The 24731-nt window shown below is 45.8% G+C and overlaps 1 protein-coding gene and 2 long non-coding RNA genes across 3 annotated transcripts; 2 read left to right on the forward strand and 1 right to left on the reverse strand.

The window, feature by feature from the left end:
* Positions 1-53: 53 nt before the first annotated feature.
* Positions 54-4246, forward strand: LOC308466314. The gene is made up of 2 exons (XR_013980721.1): positions 54-3309; positions 3554-4246. It is a non-coding gene; the product is annotated as an uncharacterized lncRNA (long non-coding RNA).
* Positions 4247-4254: 8 nt separating this feature from the next.
* Positions 4255-7378, reverse strand: LOC308466339. Its single transcript, XR_013980772.1, has 3 exons — positions 5807-7378; positions 5129-5331; positions 4255-4952 (listed from the first exon to the last, which is right to left on the reverse strand). It is a non-coding gene; the product is annotated as an uncharacterized lncRNA (long non-coding RNA).
* A 1305-nt stretch (positions 7379-8683) lies between these two features.
* HEMGN (hemogen) lies at positions 8684-16037 on the forward strand. Its single transcript, XM_080987033.1, has 4 exons — positions 8684-8892; positions 11175-11268; positions 12928-13271; positions 15830-16037. Exons 1-4 carry the CDS (start codon positions 8811-8813, stop codon positions 15922-15924), a joined length of 615 nt encoding a protein of 204 aa, XP_080843159.1. The 5' UTR covers positions 8684-8810; the 3' UTR covers positions 15925-16037.
* The last annotated feature ends 8694 nt before the right edge of the window (positions 16038-24731 follow it).

A 24731-nucleotide genomic window follows, 5' to 3' on the forward strand; every position in this document is an offset into this window, starting at 1 on the left:
GCTTCCCACCCTTTTAGGTCGACACGGGCAGCTCTCCCCCCCCCGCCCCCCCATTCCCAGAACAGCCGATCGTCGGTCCTATTGTAAAGTATTACTTGATCCAGGCCTGCAAAAACTTACGTTGCTGCTGCTTCGATGTTTGCGGTCCCGGGGAGAAAGCAGAAGCATGGCTTCCTTCCCCTCCCATTGCCGGCTAAAAGCAGCATATCGATAATTTTTATAAATACCTGCACGATTATGTTTCTCCCCCCCCCCCCCCCCCGCAACCATGCATATAACATTTCACTTACATTGAACATCATTTGTCATTTTGTTGCCCATTTACCCACCTTTTAGGGATCCTTCTGGAGCCTGTTTGGGTTTTTACTATCCTGAGTAGCCTGGTATCATCTGCTTTGCCCACTGATTTCAGTGAACTTTGGGACACGATATGGCAGCTGCAAAACCCCTAATTGGGGCTATAGTGCTGGTGAAGGATACTTTAACGTTTTGCTGTTGCCATAGTCCCAGTTCAGAAGCTTTTGTTTCTACTAATGGTAACTTCCAGTGAAAATAGCTACTGGGCCCCTAATCCAGGATTAAAGCTCCCTCCCCCCAATTGTACTGACTTGGATCAGACCCCCCCCCCATAGCTCTTAACAAAAGTGTAGCATTACTAATGTCACATCTGTTTTGGCCAATAAAGGGTAAAGGGACCCCTGACCATTAGGTGCAGTCATGACTGACTCTGGGGTTGCGGCGCTCATCTTGCTTTATTGGCCGAGGGAGCCGGCGTACAGCTTCCGGGCCCAACCTTATTCAAATTCAAAAACTGTGATAATATCTCCTGAAATTTTCTTAAAGTTGCTGAAGGATGAGTGCGGAAAAACAAACTGGATCAGGACCATGTCAAAGAGAGGCAGTTCAACCTTTTCCCTTATTGCCCAGTCTAAAATACCTCCCTAAGATACTACTCTTGCTGGGGAAAATACATGGATAAATAGCTTAGAAATTGGGGGGGGGGGGGCGAGGCGGAGGTGCACTGGTGAAAAAAACGTTAAGCTTCTGTCCATTTGCCATGGCTCTGATCTGCCCTTTAGGGGGAGAAAGCAATGTTGAGATCTGATGACAAATATCCTGTGTGTAAATCTGCATAGGATTGAGCTGCACAGGAGAGTTAAAGTGTAAAACCTAATACCTGTAGGCTAGGAAGCCTATCTGAAAGTATTTAAATTATTAGGAGGAGGTACCTGAAAGATAAAGAATAGGAAGCTATTGTAGATTGAAGGAGCTCCATTGTAAAAGGTGTAAAAGGCACAATGGTAGGCATGAAAAGGTAACAAAAGGCTGAAAGCAGAGGAGTTTGCAATCAAAAGAAAGAAATATGAATAAAGCAATCGCAACTGATGCAGTAGTGATGGCTCTTGCTTCATGGAGAAATTATCACCCACAGCTTCCAGCCAGGTAGTTATTTGATGCTATAGCCTTTCACGTTAGGAGTTAACAAAATGTTACAGATCACCTGAAGGGCTGGTCCTACCATGGGGAATCTGCCTCAGGCTGCAGATGCCATGGGCAAAGAGCAGTAGGGAGCATTTGGAGAACTATGGTGTGTGTACCATGCCTGCCCTAAGCTATCTGCCACTGTGTGCACTGTCTCCATTTTCTGTGTTGAAGTAAAATTCAGCAGTCTGACTAGTCAGCTTTTGTTCACGGAATGGGGAAGAGACAATAGCTTACCCTTTACTTCTTGCAAAGGCCAGCCTGATCACCTGTAAGGCCATTAAAGATTGTTGCAGGATGTTTCAAAAAGTGTAACATTAATTCTACACACATACAGAACCCCACTTTAGTGTTTCAAAACAGCAAGAAACTGTTTCTCCCAGATCAATAATGGTCCGTTGCCCAGCTCCACCATGGCCTTCTTCCTCCCTTGGGAACTAGCTCATTTATCATCACAATGATTCTGTCTTCCTTGTGGCAACAACTAGGGGTGGGCATGCTGCCCTTGGCACCTCCATTTCTGTGTGCTGCTGCTTCTGGGGCTGGGTTTTCTGGAGCAGCTGAGCCATTCACGAATGGAGAAATATTCTCAATAAATATATATATATATTTAATAGAAAGAAAGAAATGTGGAACCCGTGGCCCTCCAGAAGTTGTTGGACTCCATCTCCCATCAACTGTGATCATTGGCTATCTTTACTGGAACTGGTGGGAACTGGAGTCCAAGAGGACCTCTCCAAACTAAGTGAATGGGCGGCAAAATGGCAAATTAAATCCATTATGAACGAATGTAAAGTGATGCATGTTAGCACAAGACATCTTCATTTCATATGTATGCTCATGGGTTCTAAGCTGGTGGTGACAGACCAGGAGTGAGATCTTGGGGACAACTCTGACAACAGGATGCTTGACCAGATGAGCCAGTGGCCTGATCCAGCAGATTCTTCATATGTTCTTAATTACTGGAGGGCCACAGGGTCCCCTTTCCTGCTTTGGTGTTCTATGCATGCATGCTTATTGAAGGATGGGCCCTCTGGCCACATGACACAGGCCTTTGGTCCCAGTGGGGTTTTGGGTACAGTGTTAACTGCTGTCCTCCTAAGAACATGAGATGAGCACTGCTGGATTAAAGGTGTGTGTAGCCCAACATGTTTCTCACACAGTCAACTAGCTGCATCCACAAGCAGGACATTAAGACAATAGTCTTCCTGTTGTTGCTCCCCAGATATTTGGTAGGCAGCCTAATCCTTTATTTTTTTCATTTGTGTTCACAGAGTTTAAAGCAGGGGTACTTCTAGCTGTGAACAGAAGCAGGGTCAGCTCAATATCAGAGTGGTGTGTTTATTTTAAATAGATCAGGGCTCCTGTGATTTAAAAGTCAAATCGAAGAAGGGTTTGTGTGTTTTGGCAAGTGCAGCTTGTCATGCACGAGTTGAAACCCAAACCAAACGCAGCACCGGCTGAAATTCTGGTTTTGCACACCTACCAAAGGTGGTGCAGGTGTCTGTCCTCCCTTGCCCTGAATTCAAGACCACTGGTAGCGATATTCACTGTCCTGCTCTCAAACATTGCTCTTACCCGCATTCTTATTTTGCTTCTCACCCTACCAGAGGAGCCTTGACTACGGTGCTGTGAAGGAGAAAGTTAGAGATAAAACAGAAAAATAAATTAGAGGCCAGCAACCAGGTCTCCTAAGTGTTGACTGCCGTTTTTGGAGGAAGGGGGAATCCTTAGGAGGGCTGTTGCCAGCACTAATTCTGCAAAGAATATAAACTAGCCCATGACACACTCTGCAGTTCACAAGACCTTCCCTTACATTAGTGAGAGGTTACAGATGGGTAGCCGTGTTGGTCTGCCATAGTCGAAATAAAAAAAATCCTTCCTGTAGCACCTTAAAGACCAACTAAGTTAGTTCTTGGTATAAGCTTTCGTGTGCATGTGTATCTGAAGAAGTGTATCTGAAGTGTATCGTGTATCTGAAGAAGTGTGCATGCACACGAAAGCTTATACCAAGAACTAACTTAGTTGGTCTTTAAGGTGCTACAGGAAGGAATTTTTTTATTAGTGAGAGGGTTATTGCTCTTGTCCTTTATCTGCACACCCTGCCGGCTTCTTTCACCCCTCCTCACTGGTCCTTTTACATTCACTTCTTCCTCCAGTAGCTGCTTTATTCTCTTAACCCCTTCCTTTGTATTCCCAGTTTAACTACATAATATTAACAAATATTAAACTTTTCTTTTACTGTACTAATATCCTTCAACATCTCTATCCCTTTGCCCTCAGAGACCTGCCTGCCTTCCCTGGGTCTTCTCTGTCTCCCTTCCACCTTTACTCAGCATGCAAGGAGTTGCTGGTGCTGGCATTAGCCCAGCCAATAAGGCATGGCAAGGGGGCAGGCCAAGCAAGGAAGGAGGCGGTGGACAGGCTATGGCACTAAGGCCCACAGATGGTCCTGCCTACCTTAGCCCTCGGTTTGAGAAACCTTGCTCACAGTACACCTGTTTCACCAGCAGGGGATGCTCGTGCTACAGAATGATATGGCACAGTATTCTGTTTAATGAAGGGGAAATAGCCAAGGCTGTTACAAGGATTTCTCTAGGTAGGTCTACTGTCACTGATGTTGCAAGGGAGAAATAGCACGTACTGGAAGGTGGCAGAGAAAGGGAGCTGTGCCATCCAATAGTTCAGCTCTCAAAATATAAAAAAATACACAATTTGTCTACTACATCATTAAACAATAAGGGCAGCAGTATTAAAAAGCTTTTTTTAAAAAAAAAAAATATCCCAGCAAGTATTCACCAATAGCTAGGGTGAAGGGGGAATTTGGTGCTTCTTTTGGGGGAGAATTTCATAATTGGAGCTGGACAACAGAAAAATATCCTATCTTGGGTCGCTGCCCACCTGATCTACGTAGAAAAAGGTTTCCTCTGTTAAAAGTAAGAGTTGCATTTTCTATGTTCACCAAAGGCACAACCTAACAGAGTTAAGCAAACTGGGTTCTATTTTACAGCAATGAGAGATCCTTGAGAACGTGCAGAGTTTAAGAACTAAAAATCTTATCATTTGATAGGGGCGAAACGGCTTTATTTCACCCAGGTCAAAGACCCAGTTTGGCACACAGTACACACAAAGGCCTGTTGTCTTTGTCCATGGAGTTTTCTTGGCAGGGATACTGGAGTGGCTTGCCGGTCCCTGCTCCAGGTGGATCACGTTTGGTCAAAACTCTCCACTATGACCTGTCTGTCTTGGGTGGCCCTGCACGGCATAGCTCATAGCTTCTCTGAGTTATTCTCTGAGCTTTGACCAAACTGCGGGAGGCAGTGGAAGACAGGAGTGCCTGACGTGCTCTGGTCCATGGGGCCACAAAGAGTCGGACACGACTAAATGACTAAACAACAACAACACACACACAAAGGCTGGGAGCCTCAGTGACACCCCTCTGGAGGCTTCACCTGGGGCAAAAAAAACAGCTACCACCCTCCCCAGTGGCGTAGCGTGGGTTGTCAGCACCCGGGGCAAGGCAAGTAATTTGCGCCCCCTAACCCGTGGATTTTAGTAGGGGCAGAGAGCTGCGAGTGCGAGCGCGCCCCCCCAGATGTTGCGCCCGGTGCGGCCGGCCCCCCCTGCACCCCCCACGCTACGCCACTGCCCCTCCCAGCTATGGCCGGGCCCTTCCCCTCCCTACCAGTTCTTCACTGCCAATACTGCCCTGCAAGCAGCTTTTAGGGTCCACCCACAAAGCTCAACTCCCACCTGGTTTGGGAACTGCAAGTGACTGGGGTGGGCTTGTGAATAGGGTTCAGTGATAATTTCTGTCACTTTGTAGCAGACAAAGTGCCCTTTTTTGTTCTATAGACTGTGTGGCGATCACACAGGGCCCCCGGACATTTGACGGTCTATTGACCCTGTGCCACCAATGCGATTGCTTTCTTCGCTGCCACCACCCCGCTTCTCACAGGGGGACACGGAGTCCAGACAGTTGTAACATTAACAAATAATCAACTTTGTTTTTAAATGCAGGAACAAGCGTATGGTTTCAGTTTATTTTTCTCTTGTCAGTTTCTTAAATCTTCGTTCCTAACAACTTCAAAGTGAATTATTCCCAACTATCTATCTGACTCCACCACCTGACAATTCCTCTCACTCTCTCACAATACAACTACCAACCCACACCCAATCCTTCCTCTTCCTTCTCCAACACCCAAGCCTCAACTGACTTTCAAAACCTCCCACTCTAACTTTTACTCCCCCCTTGCATCCTCACTGGCCAATCACATCACACCCATTTTAACCCTTTCATTATGACCCATCCTAGGAGGCAAACGCCACAGGCTGGAAGGGGGAAAAGTTATCTAGGTTGACCTGTCATCTCTGACTATTTTGCTGAGTCACGGTCATAATGTATTATCAGCCTTCAGCAGACTAAAGAGAATTTGGACACTCTTGCTCTGAGTGCTTCAAATGTGTCAGGCAGGCCTTCATGTGAATATGAATAGCGGCTGACACTGTTTTAATGGTGCTTCAAATGAACTGTATATCCTCCTCATAAGTTTTGGGGGGAAAGGCATAAACAATGTGTCCCCAAGGGGGAATCAGGATTACCTGGGGCACGGGGAGGTGCTAAAAGGCAAGTGGTTGGCAGTGGGCTGCTGGAGGTGTAAATAATTAAGACTTTGAAAAGCTGATATCACTGGATTAAGTTCATCAGTTTTGCTGAATAAATCAAACTGGATAGTTTTAATAGGATTTTGAATAGACGTGCAATTAATTGTTACTGTTTTGAATTTTATTGTGTTATTATCGTTTTGCGGGTTCCTAGGATGAACAACTGGACTTTCGACTCTCCTGTGCAGGAGAGCCCTAGGCTATCACTCTTTTGTGAGAGGGGTTTAAGTACGTACATACTGGGAAATGTAGGTTTGTACAATTAAAGTAGATTACAGTGCTCTGTGGGGTGTATGGGGTGTTAGGAAAGGGGTAGTACCTCTGTTGGGGGACACGCCATGCTCCTTCTGGGGTAGTTTGTCCACCTTTGGTCCCCACCCTGCACTCAGCTCTCACCTGTGGCTCCTAGAAGCTGTCATAGCAGCCACACCCCGTGTATGGCTTCGACTGGCCAGCTAAACCAGGTGAGGGTAGCCAGTGGGTCTCAAACCCTCGGCCAGTTAGGAATTTCCCCTGCATATGAAGACAGGTTCTGGCAGATTGAGTGGATGAGACCAATAGTGAGTCCAATAGTCAAGAAGGCAGTTTCTGTATATGCCATAGATTTAGAGGGAAGTGGTGGGCAGATGGGGCTTGTCAGCCTGGGAGAAGGAAAACTCTGATCCTAAACCTCCACTGTCTTCTGGGATATTTTCAGGAGAAAAATGGTTATGGAGTAACCCCTACACAAATCCCAAGTGGAGTCCCTAAGATGGTTGGATGGCACCTTGTACTACTTCTGGCAACTCCTGCAGCCAAGCTAGTGCCAAACGTATTGCTCTGCTTTTCTTAGAACCACATCAGTGAGGGCAAGAGGAGGGTCTTGTTGCCTGGGCAGCCCAGGATCTCCATATACACTGCTCAGTCTTGCACCCCAGGGAGCTCCCTTTGGTGCTGAGTGGTTTGACTTCACCCCTGCAGACACACTCCATTGTCTCTTGAGACATTCTATACCTGAATGTGGAAAAGACACTTTTGTCCTGGTGTCCAGCTTCTCTTTCTGGCCTCTCTTCACCCACTCTCCTCAATTGCCTACCAGGTCATGCCCCTCCCCAGTCTTGCTCGCCTGGATGAAGGCTAGAGAGAGATGTTCCAAGCGTGTGCAGAAACTAGCCTACTGTACGAAGGTCAAATGTATATTCATTGCCCCCCGCTTTTGTTCCTGGCCAAACTACAAGAAAGAAGATTCCACCTAAACATTAGGAAGAACTTCCTGACAGTAAGAGCTGTTCGACAGTGGAATTTGCTGCCAAGGAGTGTGGTGGAGTCTCCTTCTTTGGAGGTCTTTAAGCAGAGGCTTGACAACCATATGTCAGGAGTGCTCTGATGGTGTTTCCTGCTTGGCAGGGGGTTGGACTCGATGGCCCTTGTGGTCTCTTCCAACTCTATGATTCTGTGATTCCATGAAATGGGAATGAATGTTCACTTAAAAACTGGATATAATCTAACAACTGTGTAAGCATTGTGCAAGCAAATCATAATAAATGCTCTGTAGTTAGGTTGTTTGGGGGAGCCTACAGAAAGGGAGAGTTTGTGCCTGGTGCAATAATGGGCTGTTTGGGATTCCTTTTTAACTTTTGCAAGCTTCCACTGTAAATGCCATGCCTTGCTTCTGCCTAATCAGAGAAAGCAGGAGATATACAGAGCTCCCTTTGCAGCTGCCCCATTTACCGCTGTGACTTGTAAAGTCTGCCCCACCTTTGCAGAACAGCAGAATAATCTGTCTTGAGCACAAGGGAGGTGCCCAAGGGGCGGGGGGGGGGGAGAGTCCAAATACTGATGTAGAAGGACCTTTGAAAGGCAGCTGCAAACATTTTCATTTTTTAAAAAATGACCGGAAATTTGTGAATTAGGGAATGTCAGTATGGTGCCCTTGCACATACTTTTAGTCTGATGTGGCCCATTCATATTTCAGATCTTTTTGTAACACAAAGGTCTACTTTATTATACTTTTCCTATGGTGGGATTCTTCCTTTTATATGTAGTGTATGCTTGTGAATTTATGCTTTTAATGTACCGTATGCATTGTCAATTAAATACCTGAGGCACAGTCCTGCAGTACTTACATAGCAAGTTTTCTGTTTACCCTGTCCTAGAAAGTATTTCCTCCTTTCTGTTACAATCATTACTAAATATATACTGTATGTATCAATTTCCATCAAACATAATTTTTTAAATAAAAATTGGTGTCCTCTTTTGTTTTTGTTTTTTGGCGGGGGAGATGGGTAGGTTGATTCACTCCCAGACAACATCTCATCCGTGGGTGTAGCAAAGGGGAAGCAGGGAGGGGCAGCTGCCCCCCCTAAATCAATAAAAATCAATAAAAATACATTGCAAACAGTATGTCTTTTTGAAAACGCAATATTTGTCAGGAGGGGCATGTTAATGTTTTTGGCAGAGCTATGCCATGAGCTATGAGCATGAATTTAAACACCTTTGCAGCATGATAAGGAAAAGAAGTATTAACATACCAGTGGCTGGAGCAGATAAGATACTCTGGGTGTGTAGTTTGTTTCTTTTTTTCTGAAACTCTTCATTTAGCACTAAAGCGGTACATGTGTCAGATGATTCTATGTTGGAATTAAGCTCTTTTTCATATATATTTATAAATTAAGAAACTGCAGATGGAGAGCTTAGAAAAAGACCATTCCTATTCTGAAAATCCACAGCAGCCAGTGGTCGCAGCGGAGGACTATGCAGTTCCAGGTAACAAATATTATTCTGGGAAAGGGGAATCTTCTAATCCAATTCTGTTAAAATTACCTTCTCTCCAGTAGACCCTATTTAACAGGGGCTGCACCTATTTTTCTGGCACGTGTCTCTGATAAAACTGTTCCTATTTTTTACCTTTGGGGGGAAATGTTGGGGATATGTCTTTCCCAAATTTTCTTAGGCTGCATTCCTATATTCACTTTCCTGGGAGTAAGTCCCATGGAACTCAGTGGGGGCTTACTTTTGAGTAGGCATGCATAGGATTACATGCACAAGTGCAGCAGGATCGTTCAGATTTCAGCCCTTTCTTCACAGTCTTTAAAAACCTGAGAATATAAATACCATGGTTTTTTTAAGGCTGCATTCATGACGATACGGTTAAAGCAGATTCAAAAGACATTTCCCCCCTCAAAGAATTCTGGGCATTGTAGTTTGTTGTTGGCTACTGGGAATTGTAACTCCATGAGGGGAAAACTAGAGTGACCGGGATTGTTCTAAAGGTATAGTGCGTGTACACAACTGAAGTGTGCTGTAAGGTTACTGAACACATACCCAGAAAACTTGTTTGTTCTGGTCAGTTCCACTCTTAATGACACATTTGTCTTCACTCAAAGTTGCATATCTGAATGGAGGGCAAATTCATCTCAGCAGCACAGAACCCCAGGAAACAGGTGTTTGAAAAACTGTGGGCGCAGGGACATCAGAAGAGGCATAGCTCCATGGTCACTCTGCCTTATGGGCTATCTGCCTAATAACAACATCCTGGTAACTTGTATGACAGTCTGGGGTTTTAAAGTTTTGCTGCTGAATGCAAGGATAGTTAATGGCGCAGCATACATTATCCAGACTTTGATCCTGCATGAACATGCTGACATGGTATGTATCACGGTGACCTAATTGGATGAGGTGCGTGTGTGAATTTGTTTCAGTTGTGTCCACCAGGTTTTACCATACAGTAGGAAGTTAGACCCAGGGGACAAGAAGGTGAAGTGCAATGATCTATCCTGACTGCCATAGCTTGAACCAAATGGCCTGTTTAGCCTTTGCCAGGTTTTGAGTACGTATTTCTGAAGCTGGGTGCTCAGAATAGGACAAGGGCTCCATTGGCTCCCAGTACGTTTCCGAGCACAATCCAAAGTGTTGGTGCTGACTTTAAAGCCCTAAACATATACCTGAAGGATCATCTCCACCCCTGCCCATTCAGCCAGGACACTGAGATCCAGCACCGAGGGCCTTCTGGCAGCTCCCTCATTGTGAAAAGTGTAGCCACAGGGAGGCAGAGGGCCTTCTTGGTAGTGGCACCCACCCTGTGGAAAGCGCTCCCATCAGATGTCAAGGAGATAAGTAACTATACAACCTTTAGAAGTCATCTGAAGGCAGCCCTGTATAGGGAATTTTTTAAAAAATTATTGTTTAATGTTTTATTATGTTTTTATATATGTTGGAAGCCACCCAGAGTGGCTGGGGCAAACCAGTCAGATAGGCAGCGGATGGATGGATGGATGGATGGATGGGGCAACCCTATTTTCATCAAAGAAATGTTAGAGGGTATGCAGATGGTGCAAGGAGTCTCCGGAGGTTTCCTACGTTTTCTTCCAGTTCATGGATCGGGGATTGGATCTGAATGCTCAAATAAAGCTTTTGTGCACTCCTAATATCTATGTGGCCAAGTGGGTGTAAGGTAAAGTACCCCTGGATGGTTAAGTCCAGTCAAAAGTGACTAGGGGGGGCAGCACTCATCTCGCTTTCAGGCCGAGGGAGGCGGCGTTTGTCCACAGACAGCTTTCCGGGTCATGTGGCCAGCATAGCTAAGCCACTTCTGGCACAATGGAACACAGTGACAGAAGCAAAAGTGCACGGAAATGCCGTTTACCTTCCTGGCACAGCAGTACCTATTTATCTACTTGCACAGGTATGCTTTTGAACTGCTAGGTTGGCAGAAACTGGGATAGACCAATGGGAGCTCACCCCATCATGCAGATTCGAACCGCCAACCTTCTGATCGGCAAGCCCAAGAGGCTCAGTGGTTTAGGCCACAGCGCCATCCGCGTGTTGGGGGTGGGGCCTGCTGCTGAAGTCCCACCCACCCCCAATGCACAATGACTGCAAACATCCGTTGTGTGAACAGGACTTTTCTGTTCATCTTCCTAACCCGACACTCAGGCTGAAAGGGTTCTCTTGGTGGTGGCACCATCCTCTAATCTTGCAACCATCTCATCAAATTCTATTTCCTCCGGGAGTCGTCTCTTCCTCTACTTGCTTCTTTGCTCTTGCAGAGGTTGCTGTCACACGCCATTTGAGAGACCGAGAGCTTCTCAGAAAAAGGAAAGCCGAGGCAGAAGAAAAAAACACTCACCAATGGGTCCTGAGGTAAATTAGGAGGGTGACAGTGGTGACATTGTAGCCTAGAATTTTGTGTTCAGGTAGTGTTAAAAATGCTACGGCAATGAGGATTGGAATAATATATATAATTGGATTAATAATATATGTTATAGGTTTGTGCATTATTAAGAAGGGAATTTGCTTCCCTGTAGAAAGATTTTAGGTCTTTTGCATTACTTGACTCTGCCACCTTAATAAACCTGATTTTGATAAATGAGGTGGGCATGTTTACTACTTTAGTGGTAGTCAGTAGTTTTAATTGGGACGTTTATTTAGCATGGGTCCCACTATTTTGGTCCTTTCGTACTAAAAATAGTGCTGCATAGATAAAAACTGACCCGGATTTCTCCGGTCTGAATTCAGATCACGTAGGACTTTAATCGTTGAACAAACGATCCTTTAATAGCGGCTGCACTATGGGGGTGCCCTGATCCAACATCGAGGTCGTAAACCCCCTTGTCGATATGGACTCTAGAAGGGGATGGCGCTGTTATCCCTATAAATTTTATTCAACTGCCCATTTAGTTTCTAAGATGTCACCATGTCAGGGTTTCTCAGACTTGGGTCTCCAGCTCTTTCTGGAATACAACAGGACCAGTGGTCAGGGATGATGGGAATTGTAGTCCAATAACAGTTGGAGACCCAGCTTTTGGAAACCCTGCGCTAGGCATTGCCTGTATGCTTTCAAGCATGTATTTGAAATTTAAGGCTAAAGGCTTGCTGGACTTAAAAACCACGCTATACCTCAGCTATGTGTAATGTTAGTCCAGTGGTCTTGTCTGTACAGGACTGCAGATATTTGCACTATTATCCTAGACTTCTGTTTATCTTCCAGAAAATGGGTCCCTTGGGCTGGAGAGGGGAGCAGTTAAGGGGACATTTTGGGAGTGGGGGAATAGTTTGTAGGGGAACGGATTAGCAACAAGGTTCAGCTGCCAACCACTCCCTCCTGCGGGCTAATACTTCCTTTTTATTATTATTAAATATATATTTATTAATTTAAAATACAGTGGTACCTCGGGTTACATACGCTTCAGGTTACAGACTCCGCTAATCCAGAAATATTACCTCGGGTTAAGAACTTTGCTTCAGGATGAGAACAGAAACCGTGCAGTGGCGGTACAGCGGCAGCAGGAGGCCCCATTAGCTAAAGTGGTGCTTCAGGTTAAGAACAGTTTCAGGTTAAGAACAGACCTCCAGAACGAATTAAGTACTTAACCCGAGTACCACTGTAAATAGATTTATGAAAAACAGACATACATACAAGTAAACAAACATACAATCAAACAAACAAACAAATAACCGAAAAATCAAACAAACCACCACACTATAAGATATAAGATGATTAATATAATTATCATCATATATACTCCTGGGCTAATGCTTCCTATTCAGCTGCAACTAAATGTGTATTTTGGTCCTGAGATGCTCAGTGGCTGAATCCCTCACCCTAGATTAAATTCTGTCCTCCCCCCCCCCCCGTGCTCTCACTGAATCACCATCACGGAAGCCAACCCGCTGTTAAAAATGAAAGGCAGAATTTCAAAAGGAGCCCGCCACTGATTCTCGTGAACATGCTTGCAAGCAGGGCCCTTCAAAGCAATCCATCAGATCCCTTTATACCAAAATGCCTTTTGTGTACTACAGGGAGCAGAAGAGGAGCAAGCCAACTGGAAGGGGAAGAGGGGCCCGGAGGGGCAGGGGCAGGGGCCAACATCAGGCCCCAGAGCCATGGAAAGAACCTCAGCCGGAAACAGTGGTGGAGGAAGAGAAGCCTGAGCTACAGGTGACTAAATTGGAGGAGGAGGAGGCGGCCCAGAAGAGTCTAGATCTCCCAGCGAAGTCTTCTATCCCTTTTCTGGAAGCAGGAGAACTATATACTCAGAAGGAACTAGCGGAAGGAGTCCCCCTTGCGAGTGCTGCTGAGGAGCTGTGCACTCAACAGGAAACAACTGGTGCAACCCCAGCCGGAAGTGCTGTTTTCTCCATGGGTAAGGAGCCCGCAGTCTGTAAGAATGAATGTGTGCTTCCTGATGACCTGTTCGTTGATCATTCTCCAATTTGTTTGCAGATCCATTAGACATCACCGGCTGTTTTGATGCACATTCGTTCAGATTTTTTTTAAAAAAGGGACTTTGGACTGGTCCACACTGGAACAAATGTGGACTCCATCCTTAGGGCTGTCCCACCCAGACCGTTCTCACTTTAAATGCAGGGTTTCTCTGATTCGGAAAAGCCCTGCATTTTTTTTATATTGTTTTCCACATATTACATTACAATACAGATGTACCAAAGCCAACACCATTTCTCCCCCATCTCCCCATACATTTACATTTATATTTCCTCAATCCATCATATTATTCTTTTCTCCTTCCTCCCACTTCCCTCCGCCCCCACTCGATTTCCTCCACATTATACAATTAACAATAATCTTTGCATTCTACAATCTTCTCAAATCATCTATATATTCTTGTTATCTATTCATCAAAACATTTCCACTCCTTTTTAAATTTTTGATTTGACTGATTTCTTATTATAGCAGTTGATTTTGCCAAATTAAATATTCATTTAGTTTACAAATCAATTCCTCCTTTGTCGGTATAGTTTGTGACTTCCACCTAGCAGCAATCACTATTCTAGCAGCTGTACTTGCATATAGAACCCCCCCCCCGGTGGTATCTCTTCATCTATCAATCCAAGGAGATATGTCTCTACTTTCTTTGTTATTGATATTTTCAACATCTTCTTTAGTTCTTCATGTACTACTATCCAAAATTTCTTAATTTCCTCACACCTCCACCACATATGTATTGTTGTTCCTATTTCTCCACCACATCTCCAACAGAGGTTGGAGGAAAAGCCCTGCATTTAAAGGGATAATGATCTGGGACAACACTGGGTTGGGCAGGATGTCGTGTGTACACCCCTACATGAATGGGAAGACACAGTGATGTGAATCCACATTTTGCTCCAGTTTGGACAAGCCCTAAGCATCAAAGCACTCTCCCCACCTGCAATAGCCAGAAATTGGTATTCAGAGACGTACTGCCTCCAACAGTGGCGGTAGAACCTAGTCCTTTGAAGCATTTTGTTACCTCTGCTTACCCCAGTAACTGTATCTCAGGCCTCACTAGTCGATTGGATCAAATAAGGATTCAGTCGTTGCTCCAGCTTTACTGCTGGGACTGAATCGGCCCTAACACATAGCACAAATCCATTGCTTTGCCCCAACCTCCTGGATCATAAAGCTGCAGGAACACTGAATAAATATAATTATTTGCTGCTTTGTTATAGAAATTGCCTGGGTTGCCCTAACAGAGGCAACCTAAAGCTAAGCAGTTATCTGAAACAACAACGTGACTTACCGTATTTTTTGCTCTATAAAACTCACTTTTCCCCTCCTAAAAAGTAAGTGGAAATGTGTGTGCATCTTATGGAGCGAATGCAGGCTGCGCAGCTATCCCAGAAGCCAGAACAGCAAGAGGGATTGCTGCTTTCACTGTGCAATGATCCCTCTTGCTGTTCTGGCTTCTGAGATGCAGAATATTTTTTTTCTTGTTTTCCTCCTCCAAAAACTAGGTGTGTCTTGTGGTCTGGTGCGTCTTATAGAGCGAAAAATACGGTAGTTATTGGAAGCCTCTTGACCTCTGAATTGCTTTTTGTTACACAAAGGGAGAATACAAATAGTTTTTGTTCTAATTATTCTCCATATTCTTCCCCTTCATACCTGCTACTATGAATTGTTGATGTTGTTACAGGTAATGAAAAATAATGAAAAAACCTTAATAACTTACAGGGAGGGTGTAAAGTTTAGCTGGATTGGGGCCATAGGGATGAATGCAACATAGTGCTAAGGGGAGTGTTCTTGCAGCGCAAGCATTTTAGCTCGTCAGGAAGAACAATCTCCATGCTACTGTTTGGGGGTTCCCCCGATTCCTGCCCCCTCAAGCAATGGGGAGGGCTTGCTGGGGGTGGGGGAGAGAAAGGGCAAAAGGCCCTGTTGTGCCAGCAGAAGCTCTTGTATTGGTTTCCGCTAACAGGGATCATTTGTAGAATCCGGCCCATATGTTTGATCAAGATGAAATGTTGTGTTAGCCATCGGTCTTTTGTTTTGCCGTATCTAGTAGTTACTGTGAATACTAGGTATTACTGTGTTGCAGTGGCATAGCGTGGGTTGCCAGTGCCCGGGGCTGCACGGAGGGGGTGGGTGGAAAGGAAATGGATGAATTACGCATGCAGATTCACCTGCCTAATGGCTTCCACGACACCCAGGAGATTGCAGCCACAGAGATAAGAAGAGTCGTTCCATCGTCTGGAGAGGTCACTTCCTGGTTTGCATGGAGCAGCTGTTTTCAATAGCGCCCAGAAGTACGCAGTTGTATTGAGGCAGCACCAGGTGTTCAATTTTTGCGCCCCCTAACAATTTTGCACCCGGGGCAACTGTCCCTGTGGCCCCAACCCCCATGCTACGCCATTGTTGTGTTGATTATTGCTGGGACTGCCTCAAACAAACAGAAACCTTTATACTTAATGTTTTCTTCCTTTTCAGAACCAGAAGAGACACCAAGATCAGAAGAACCAGGAGAAATTCCTCAGTCCGTGGAAAATGATCATTTGGAACAAAAGTTCTATGGCTTGCTTTAATTGGCAGTAATTTTTCACTGTTCAACTTGAAACACTGTTAGAATACATGATACCTGCTATTCTTGTGTGAGCAATAAAAGCCAGTGCCCTTTGCTGCTGTCACCTTTCTGCAATTTCCTTGGAAGTCATAATCCCTGAAACGCTCAATAGCTCTGTTACATGCTTCCAATTTCCCCATGACATTATAAGTTCCGGAGCCAGCATGACCTGAGATTGGCTTCCTCAGTCAGGATGATAGAGACTTAACTGTGTTTTTAGTATTTGGATCACAGTACTTACAAATATTAGAGTTCACAATAGAAACCTCACATCACATCTTCAGAAAGAGCCTTCCTGAACCTATAAGGTCCCAAGCTCACAACAGCACTCCCTCTCATCCTCTCTTTCCATTGAATTTATTTTTATGCTGAAGTTTATGTGCTTTTCCTGGATTTAATCCGGATTTCCCCATAATGCAAAAAATCTGATAATGAAAAACAACACATTATGCGTCAGGCATGGAAGCTTATTAGCACAATCTGCCCCGGTGGCTGGTTTTGTCATGTGGGTAGTAAAGGTAAAGGTAAAGGGACCCCTGACCATTAGGTCCAGTCGTGACCAACTCTGGGGTTGCGGTGCTCATCTCACTTTACTGGCCGAGGGAGCCGGCGTACAGCTTCCGGGTCATGTGGCCAGCATGACTAAGCCGCTTCTGGCAAACCAAAGCAGTGCACAGAAACACTATTTACCTTCCCACCGGAGCGGTACCTATTTATCTACTTGCACTTTGACATGCTTTTGAACTGCTAGATTGTCAGGAGCAGGGACCGAGCAACAGGAGCTCACCCCGTCGTGGGGATTTGAACCACCGACCTTCTGATCGGCAAGTCCTAGGCTCTGTGGTTTAACCCACAGCGCCACCCATGTCCCTCATGTGGGTAGTACCACATCCCTATTTCTATTGGCTCCTTACCTGAGCACAACATCTCCATTTTGTTTGCAGTTGGAAAGGAAAGAAACCTATTCCCACTTATGGCCACATGCCCCATTCGGAGGAGCTATTATATGAAGATCTCAGTATATAAACTATGTTGGTGTGTTTTTAAAATAGTTAAATATAGAAGTTTTGTTCAGGACCTGTTCATCACTCTTTCACTTTTCACAATACTTCAGTTTATATATATATATAAGGTAAAGGGCCCCTGGACATTTACGTCCTGTCAAAGGCGACTATGGGGTGCGACACTCATCTCATTTTCAGGCCAAGGGAGCCGGCATTTGTCCACGGACAGCTTTCTGGGTCATGTGGCCAACATGACTAAACCGCATCTGGAACACCAGGATGGAAGCCAGAGCACACAGAAACACTGTTTACTTTCCCGCCACAGCGGTACCTATTTATCTACTTGCACTGGTATGCTTTTGAACTGCTAGGTTGGCAGAAACTGGGATAGAGCAATGGGAGCTCACCCTATCATGCAGATGGGGTGAGCAGCTGAACTTGTCAGTGGGAAACTATATGAATGGAGGAGCTGAAGAGAAAGGGCCCTTCAAATGGTCTGGTGGCAAGACTCCCCCAGGTCAGATCGGGTAAATGAAAAGCGATAAGGAAAAGGGAGTTGGAAAGAGACTGTCTTTGCATGCCCCTCATTCATTCCCTAATAGTGGAAAGTACCCACTGCTGCCTAGGTATTTTTTAGAAACCAAAACATGTTGTGATTTTAAAACATTGTGCAATTTGGACCTGTCAACACCAAAAATCAGGTGAAGTCAATCCAATGTCATGTTTCGGTCCACCACCTTGATTCAAAATGGTAAGTGACATCCAAACAGTGGCAAAGACCCTGACCCCGCTTCAGGAACCCTTGTGCTAGGGGTGGTGACGATATCCCTGTTGTAATGTTCAAGGAGGCAGGAGAGGATATCTTGTTTAACGTTATCCTTCCTAACTTGCACTAGCAAGTTCTATAACCTAGCACAGCAGGTAGCTCTTGCACAGCAGGTAGCTCTTGCAGGCTTGTTTAAGCCTCTCTATCAGATTCCTGGTAATCCCTCTTATATCCCCCTTAAAAGAATAAACACACCACAATCTTGTGTAAAGTACCGTATTTTTTGCTCTATAAGACTCACTTTTTCCCTCCTAAAAAGTAAGGGGAAATGTGTGTGCGTCTTATGGAGCGAATACAGGCTGCACAGCTATCCCAGAAGCCAGAACAGCAAGAGGGATTGCTGCTTTCACTGCACAGCGATCCCTCTTGCTGTTCTGGCTTCTGAGATTCAGAATATTTTTTTTTCTTGTTTTCCTCCTCCAAAAACTAGGTGCATCTTGTGGTCTGGTGCGTCTTATAGAGTGAAAAATACGGTATATAAAAGAAAATTACTCACACATTCAGTTCACAGATGGATCCCTGAAGGCAGACATAGTTACAAAGTATATACATGTGAGTCTGTCCCATATGGAGATAGTCCCTTTGTTTGCTGAAAGCCAACAGAGCATCTCTAGCTAAAAAGCTGCTGGTCCTATGATGGAGGAAGCCGAAGAGAAAAGAGAGGGGGGATGCTGTATGCCTAGTGCTTTTGTTACCTGCACAGGTACTGTAAGGTCACGCCCACCTCTAGTCACTATCACGGTCCGGTTCACGGGCAATCGAAGTCCCAGCTGAGGACGTCGGGACCGGGGGCATGTTGGCGGGGTTGGAGCAGGAATGGGAGTCCAGAAGCCAGGAGTCAGAAAGCCAAGAGTCCGAGGGTCAGGAAGCAAGGAGTCACAAAGTCAAGGGTCTGAGGAGCAAGAAGTAACTGTCGGTTCGCAAGCCCCCTCCACAGAGGCTGGCCCCTCTCACAGTTCCCGGAGCTTGCTTACCGGTAACCTCCTCTGGCTGACTTCCCGGACAGACCAGGGAGATATTGATAGGCGACATTTTCCAAGAGTGGGTAAAATGCACACCCCCTCCTCCTGCTTCCACAGGGGAAAGAAAAGTAGTCAGAAATCTATTTACCGTATTTTTTGCTCTATAAGACGCACCAGACTATAAGACGCACCTAGTTTTTGGAGGAGGAAGACAAGAAAAAAAATATTCTGAATCTCAGAAGCCAGAACAGCAAGAGGGATCGCTGCGCAGTGAAAACAGCAATCCCTCTTGCTGTTCTGGCTTCTGGGATAGCTGTGCAGCCTGCATTCGCTCCATAAGACGCACACACATTTCCCCTTACTTTTTAGGAGGGAAAAAGTGAGTCTTATAGAGCAAAAAATACGGTACATTCTTTTATTTCTGACATTACAGCACTAGAGAAAAACACGTCCTTTCAGTTCAGTTCCTCTAGCAAGTCTGACAAACTTCCTGTACATGCGCAAATGGAAGGTTTCAAATTACACTCTTCACAGAGACTTTTCCAGCCTGTGAACTTCCTGGGAAATTCTTCTTTCCCACAGATAGGAGCATCATGTGATGTCAACAATCTGGCTGTCTGCAGCTGTGATGTTTCCATATACTGACAGTCACAAAGTCAGGGGTCCGAGGAACAAGGAGCCAAATGCAGCAAGTCAGGGAACATGTTGCTGTGGCAAAGAGCTGAAGGGAAAATGCTGACCTTATATCCTTTCCCGGCTCTTGCCACCAGGTGCTGTGAGTTGCCAATCGGCCTCACCTGTGTGGCCACGCCTTGCCTCTTCAGAACAAACTTAGGAAGGCCCCAGTCCTGCAGAGTCCTATTGGTCACAGGGCCTGGCTCCTGCACGCACACCTGACAATCACATGCAAAGGAAGTATGCCCCAGCCAGGAGGAAACAGGAAGTTTTTGACCGGCTGGACCAAACATCCCCTTGCATGTCCACTCTAGGAAAACAAGGAATGTTGTACTTGACTGCTTCTTAAGTAGCACATCCCACAAACCCATGCCGAAGCTTGGGTGTGGTCACGTCAAAGTCACATTGCAGTCTGCCATCTTGATTAAAAATGGCACCTGCCACCCAAACATCAACATAGATCCCCCATCTCCACCTCAGGAACCTCTGTGTGGACTTTGGTGGTGCTGTCACAAGAGGCAGATGAAACTATGTCGAAAAACAGGCACAGTCATGCCAAAGTGATGTTTCGGTCTGCCATTTTGATTCAAAATGGGGGGGGGGGGGGAGAGAGCAAACACAGTGAACAGCATCACCTCCACCTCAGAAACCCTCATGCCAAATTTGGCGATACGTAGAGAGTTGTCTAAACTTACAGAAAACAAACGGGCAGAAAGACAAAACCACTTCCCAAAATATACAGTAGATTCCAATTTCCTTGTTTGTGTGATTAGTCCCATTTTTCACTATGAAACATGTGCCAGAATGTAATTGGGGACTCTTGTAAATGAATTAAAATGAAAATGAAAATAGACTGCTACATAGAAACTATGCAGTCTTGCTCTCCTGGCTTCAGTGAAAGGAACCCGAAGCCTGTGGAGCGCAGCGGGAACTCGCGCTGCGCTCCGAAGGCTTCAGGTGACTATCCCTGAAGCCTGGAGAGCGAGAGAGGCTGGTGCGCACCAACCCCTCTCGCTTTCCAGGCTTCAGCGAAAGCAACGCGAAGCCTCCGGAGCACGGAGGGAGCGCTCCCTCTGCGCTTCGGAGGCTTCACGTTGCTATCGCTGAAGCCAAGGAGCCTACATTCTCTCCATAGGACACACACATTTCCCCTTAATTTTTGGAGGGGAAAAAGTGTGTCCTATAGAGCAAAAAATACGGTAGATGTCAGGGAGACTGAAGCTAGCCTAATCTTCTATTTGGCATGCTACTGTTTCATATTCAGGATATTTTTCTTTTCTTTTTTGTATGTGTGTGTAGAAGCATTCCACCCTGTGGGGTCCCACCAGCAGCCCGAAGTGGTATATTATAACCCAAGGATAGGTTACCACCTTAGTGAGAAATAAATGTGTGTCTGCATATAGGTAGACAACACCCTTTGCTTGTACCATCTGCTTTCCAGTTAAAGAAAGACATAAAGGGGAAGACAAGAAACAGAAAAATATACATTACTTCCTCATTCAACTCTCTGCTGCACACAACCACCCTATTTGCCTTTCTGAGCTGAAAGGTAGTATGGGGAAGAAGAATGCCATCTAGGGTTTTTGTCTCATTTACGTAAATGCACAATGGGACAAAACTGAGTGAGGTCTGGAATCCATGACACAGTTTATTGAACTGTACTGGCTCGGACAGTGACCAGTTCCAGATTCTTTAGAACAGTGGTTTTCAAACCTTGTTCCAGGGAATGTTGAGGTTCATCAGGAGATCAGTTATGGCACACAAACTTCCTAGAAAGAGCCCCTTGCCTGATACTACTGATCTTCAGTTGCAGTGTTCAGTGTGTCATGGGCTTTCCCCTGTTCTTGTGACACAACAATCTGGTCCATCAGGACTGGACCGTGAGTCATGGCTGTGGTTGGCGCTGTGCTCTAAGCCACTGAGCTTCTTGGGCTTGCCAATCAGAAGGTTGGCGGTTCGAATCCGGATGACAGAATGAGCTCCCGTTGCTCTGTCCCAGCTCCTGCCAACCTAGCAGTTCGAAAGTACACCAGTGCAAGTAGATAAATAGGTACCGCTGCGGCGGGAAGGTAAACGCCGTTTCCGTGCACTCTGGCACTCGCCACGGTCCTCCATGCACCAGTAGCGGTTTAGTCCTGCTGGCCACATGACCTGGAAAGATGTCTGTGGACAAACACCGGCTCCCTCGGCCTGAAAGCGAGATGAGCGCCGCAACCCCATAGTCACCTTTGACTGGACTTAACCATCCAGGGGTCCTTTAACTTTAGCATTTACCTGTGGCTTTGGATATAACAGGGGTGGTGATGGGTACCCTGTGGCAAGATTATGAAGTAACACAAGGCCATTACTTTGCTTGCTTTGTGAATATGAGCAGAAGGAGGTGCAAGCAGCTAGCAATCTGGAGGGAAGAGAAGCCTTCTTGGGCTTTTTACTGAAACAGGGTGGAATGAGCACCATCTGCTGTTTTTCCAAAGGTACAAATGCAATTTTATATATTTCCATATATTTGAATGACATTTTAGTTGATTAATCATATGCCTTTCGTGGGTCAATTCAGCTTAAATAAATGTGTATTTTGCCAAAATCTCAGCACGTGTGTTTGTGTGATACTGAAGGAAGCACAGTCAAAGTTTACAATTTAATAAAGTAGAAACTGCTACTTACTTTTAGAAGGCCATCTTTAATCATTTTGTTTTCCTTTGCTATTACAGTAATACACTTGGAATAAAAATTAAAAAGACACAAGCATGCCTTTAACGCACAGTTCCACCCATTAAAATTGGCCAGCTTGCCTCCTGAGGAAATCTTTCAGGAAGCAGAAGTGGTCCTCAGCAGCCCACCCCCATGAATATCTTCATCACACCATCTGAGCACACATCCTCCAGATAGTCTTTACTGCTTGGTGATGCCAAAAATATGACAGTAGACATGTGGTGGGAAGGGGATGAAATTGCTCAGCTCCCCAAAGATCTAGTCATCACCAACCATTTTGGACCTGGGCTCCATCTTTAACGTGTAGGGTGGCGCTGTGGGTTAAACCACAGAGCCTAGGACTTGCTGATCAGAAGGTTGGCAGTTCGAATCCCCGCGACGGGGTGAACTCCCGTTGCTCGGTCCCTGCTCCTGCCAACCTAGCAATTCAAAAGCACATCAAAGTGCAAGTAGATGAATAGGTACCGCTCCGGCGGGAAGGTAAACGGCATTTCGGTGTGCTGCTCTGGTTGGCCAGAAGCGGCTTAGTCATGCTGGCCACATGACCCGGAAGCTGTACGCTGGCTCCCTCGGCCAATAAGGCGAGATGAGCGCCACAACCCCAGAGTTGGCCACGACTGGACCTAATGGTCAGAGGTCCCTTTATGGAACTTTACTCTTTTTAACTCATTATGCTCATCTTTCCTTGCTCACGGCTCCCCCGTTCTCTTTCATTCCTCTTTTTCCTTCTTGTGGGGTGGGGAATCTCAGGCCAGTGGACTGGATGCAACCCTCCAAGGATTTTTAGCTGGCCCATGGGAGTCTCCTCAGGCCATACAATCCCGCACGGCCCTACTTGGCACCCTCCTTTTAATGTTTTTTTTTTGGGGGGGGGGGCGTTGCCTAGATGGAATGTTCTTCTGCTCTGATAATGCTTCTTGCTTACCTGAACAGATGATGGAGATGGTGTGTAGAAAGAATGGTTTCTACCCATGGGCCGTGAGGCTGCTGAATGGAAGACAGCAACATTGCAGCTGATCTTCGGGGTTGGTGGTCGTATGACAGCACACAGAGTATAACAAGGACTGAGAGATTGTGGGGGCAAGGGGGGGCTCATTTAATCTCACTGTAAACAAGTGGTACAGTGACAATAAAGTATTTCTATTTTCTATTCTATTTCTATATAACTAGCCTACTGTACAAAGGCAAGAGTCATGGGCGTAGCCAAGGGGGGGCAGGGGGCAGCTGCCTGCACCAAATCAACACAAATCAATACAAATCTGAGGTTCTGCCCCCCCTAACAAAAGCCTCCCCCCCAAAAAAAAAATCCTGGCTATGACCATTGTAAGATATATCTTCTTTTGTCCATAGCTCCTGCCATGTGGCCTCTGGAAGATTTCCTCAGAAAAGAATGTGGCTCTCTAGCTGAGAAAGATTCCCTTCCCCTGCCTTAGTTGAAGATGAGCAATGGAGAGAAGGTAGATCTGCTAGATCTAGTGGGAGTTGCTCCACACCGGATCCCACATTTAAAGTGGGAAAGGTCCCGGGCAACACTGGGCTGGGACCTACATTTTGTTCCCATATCCGCAAGCCCCTGATAACTTGCAGAAGATGAGTAAGGATTTCTGACTCCCAATGGCTTAACAATAGTGTAATGGTTCTAGGGGTTGCTCGTGCGTAAGCTTGTCCCAACCTCTGGCTGGGTTGCTTGAGTGAACCTTTCCTGTCCGGGCAGCCACTCGCCCGTGACTGTCTCAATCGCTGGCAGAATCCGTCAGTGGGCGTTTCTTAAACTTCTTCCAGCAAATAAGCTCTTTGACGCCTAGTCTCCTCCTACTCTCCCTGCGTGGAAGCCTTCTGCGCAAGGAGGGCGTAGGCAGCGGAGGACCCTTCCTCTCCCTGCTGGTCCCCGGCAAGGAGTCATGGGACCGCCTCACCGCTTCCCCCATCTTTCCCCCTTCTCCACTGGAGCTACATTGATTCTCTTCCCCAGAGGACCGGCTGCCTCTCCCACTCCCGGGACGCTCTCTGGGATCCCTTTGGAGCTTGCTGTCTCCCTCGGACACTGATGGCAGTTCCCTGACAAATAGCAACAAGAATACAACTCCCATTTTCCCAAAATTATGCTTCCGAAATAAAGAATGCAGTGTGTGAGAGTGGGGTGGGAGTAACCAAGAACAGATTATTATTTTTTCTGGAGGGACTGTGAGCGCAGTTCCGTTCTGCAACTCAAAACAAATTCCTGCACTCAGAATTCATTCTAAATATATGTCTTTTGCACCAGGCTTTATAGTTTCTCGCGGTTCTAGTGAAAAGCAAAAGGGGGTCCTGGAAACCTGAAGTCTGCCCACCCTAGAGAATGGAGTGGTTTGTAGAAGTTGGCCAACCCTGTCTGTGGCCTGTAAACAGATAAAAGGCCCTCCCAGTGCTCCTATTGCTGCGTCCAGAAGTTTGCAACCTCTTGAGAGTCCTTACTACAAGGACTAAATGTGCTTCTGTTGCAAGCAGCCTACACAATGGTGGCTTGGAAAAGCAAGAAAAGGAGGGGAAGAATTGTAAAGCACCCAGTCACAAAAAGTTTTGGAATTGTGAAAAGGAAATGAGACAATCC

Source organism: Podarcis pityusensis, assembly GCF_964106645.2.
Source record: "Podarcis pityusensis genome assembly, chromosome: 17".
Lineage (NCBI taxonomy): Eukaryota > Metazoa > Chordata > Lepidosauria > Squamata > Lacertidae > Podarcis > Podarcis pityusensis.

Coding starts and splice junctions, on each gene's coding strand:
- HEMGN (XM_080987033.1), top strand. CDS start 8,811: ATGGAGAGCTTAGAAAAAGACCATTCCTATTCTGAAAATCCACAGCAG. Junction 8,893..11,174: donor GGAGGACTATGCAGTTCCAG/GTAACAAATATT, acceptor TTGCTCTTGCAG/AGGTTGCTGTCACACGCCAT. Junction 13,272..15,829: donor AAGTGCTGTTTTCTCCATGG/GTAAGGAGCCCG, acceptor CTTCCTTTTCAG/AACCAGAAGAGACACCAAGA.